Raw genomic sequence first — 1,534 nt, 5'->3', positions numbered from 1 at the left:
TCGCGGGTGCGGGCGCGATTCGCGAACAGGCCGAGGTCTCCATCCTAGCGTACGACTCGGGGGTCCCGGCTTCGCACGGATTGGCTGCCCGTGCGTGGGCGTGATCCTGCCCCCCGGGCACCCAGGCCTGCCTCCTGCAAGAGGCCGGCCTCCTCCTCCCTCCCCAGCCCGGCACTCGTGTCAAAGCCGAAAGTGCGGAGCGCGGCGAGCGCCACAGCAGCGGGGACATCGATACCGTCCGCAAGCCCCCCCCTCCTCGGGTTGTACATCGCGCGTCGCTGCAGCCACCGTGCCGTGGACGGCTTCGAGGCGACCGTCGCCGCCACGGCGGCGGCCTCGGCGGCGGCCACCGCCCCAGCGCTCGAGGTGCCTCGCAGGGTGACGGGACCGCCATTGCTTCGGAAGACGCGGCCGCCGCAATCGAATCGGTCGCGGCGCGCCCAGAGCAGCATCTTGAGCCTGCCAGGAACCATGTCGACGCCGCTGGTCCACCGAAGGACGTGGTGGCTGATCCCCGGGAGGTCGAGGCTCTCCCTGGTCGGCGAGTCGTGCCCGCACCCGCGGCCTCTCTATCGTCCTTGGCTCGCCCCCCCTCTCCGCCGGCTCCTCTTCAGGCTCGGGGAGGCGTGGCCCTCCCTGCCGAAGGTCGCGGTGATCCGGCTGCCACTGCAACGGGTCTCCCCCCGGCGAGCTCGTACGTCCCGACTCTACTCGCAGAGGCCGCGTCAGCTCATCTCTCGCCTCCTCCGACAGCTGACCCCAAGCCCCCCCCGGGGCCCTCCGGCCTCGGCCCTCCGGCTCGCCGGCGGGTCCGTTATCGTATTGCGGCAACTCCCCTCCCCCAGCTCCTCCTCCCGGGTACACCAGCCTCCGGCGGGGCGGTTCCGGATCCCCCCAGTTATTCCGAGCGGGTCCATACGGTGGCGGCCCCGTCGGCGGCGGGGGTGGAGGCACCAGTGGCAGGGGCGGCGGGTACGGTGGCGGCCCTCGCGGCCCAAACACCTGGTGCGGAGCCGCTGGGGCGGCCCCACGACCCTGCAGCCGTTCCAGTGGCGGGGGCGGAAATGGCAGTGCGGGTGGCGGGAACGATGGCGGCACTGGCGGCCGCACCTCCTGGTGCGGAACCTCAGGGGCGGCTCCTCGACCCAGCGGTCGCTCCAGCGGCGGGGGCGGAGGCGGTGGTGGTGGGGGCGGGCCTGGTGGCGGTGCCGGCCGCCGCAACTCCTGGCGCGGGGGGGGGATGCCCCTTGCCCCCTGCTGGGATTCTTTTTCCGTGCAAGTGGCCACGCAGGCGAAGAGAATTTTGAGCCCGGGGTTCCCGTTCTCGTGTCTGGCCTTTTCTCGGGGCCGCCCTCGCACGGTTTCTTAATGCCCGCAACCCACTGCATGGGACTCCTCTCTCCCTGCCAAGAGAAGCGATGGACGACATAAACGGATCGATTCGGTCAATGCTCACGCTGCTCGATGACGACTCCTCCTCCGAGAGCGAGGCCGGCGACATCGACGACCTCCTCTCCTCCCACGAAGACCTCCT

At 71.2% G+C, this 1,534-nt stretch overlaps 1 protein-coding gene across 1 annotated transcript; it reads right to left on the bottom strand.

Moving 5' to 3' along the window:
- Positions 1-44: 44 nt before the first annotated feature.
- On the bottom strand, positions 45-473 carry EMIHUDRAFT_257129 (hypothetical protein; the record flags this gene model as incomplete). Its single annotated transcript, XM_005764898.1, has 1 exon — positions 45-473. The coding sequence occupies one exon, from the start codon at positions 471-473 to the stop codon at positions 45-47; it is 429 nt and encodes a 142-aa protein (XP_005764955.1).
- Positions 474-1,534: the final 1,061 nt, after the last annotated feature.

Source organism: Emiliania huxleyi (assembly GCF_000372725.1).
Source record: "Emiliania huxleyi CCMP1516 unplaced genomic scaffold EMIHUscaffold_5742, whole genome shotgun sequence".
NCBI lineage: Eukaryota > Haptophyta > Isochrysidales > Noelaerhabdaceae > Emiliania > Emiliania huxleyi.
Note: the sequence above shows the minus strand (reverse complement) of the source record. Positions and strands in the feature narration are given on the sequence as shown.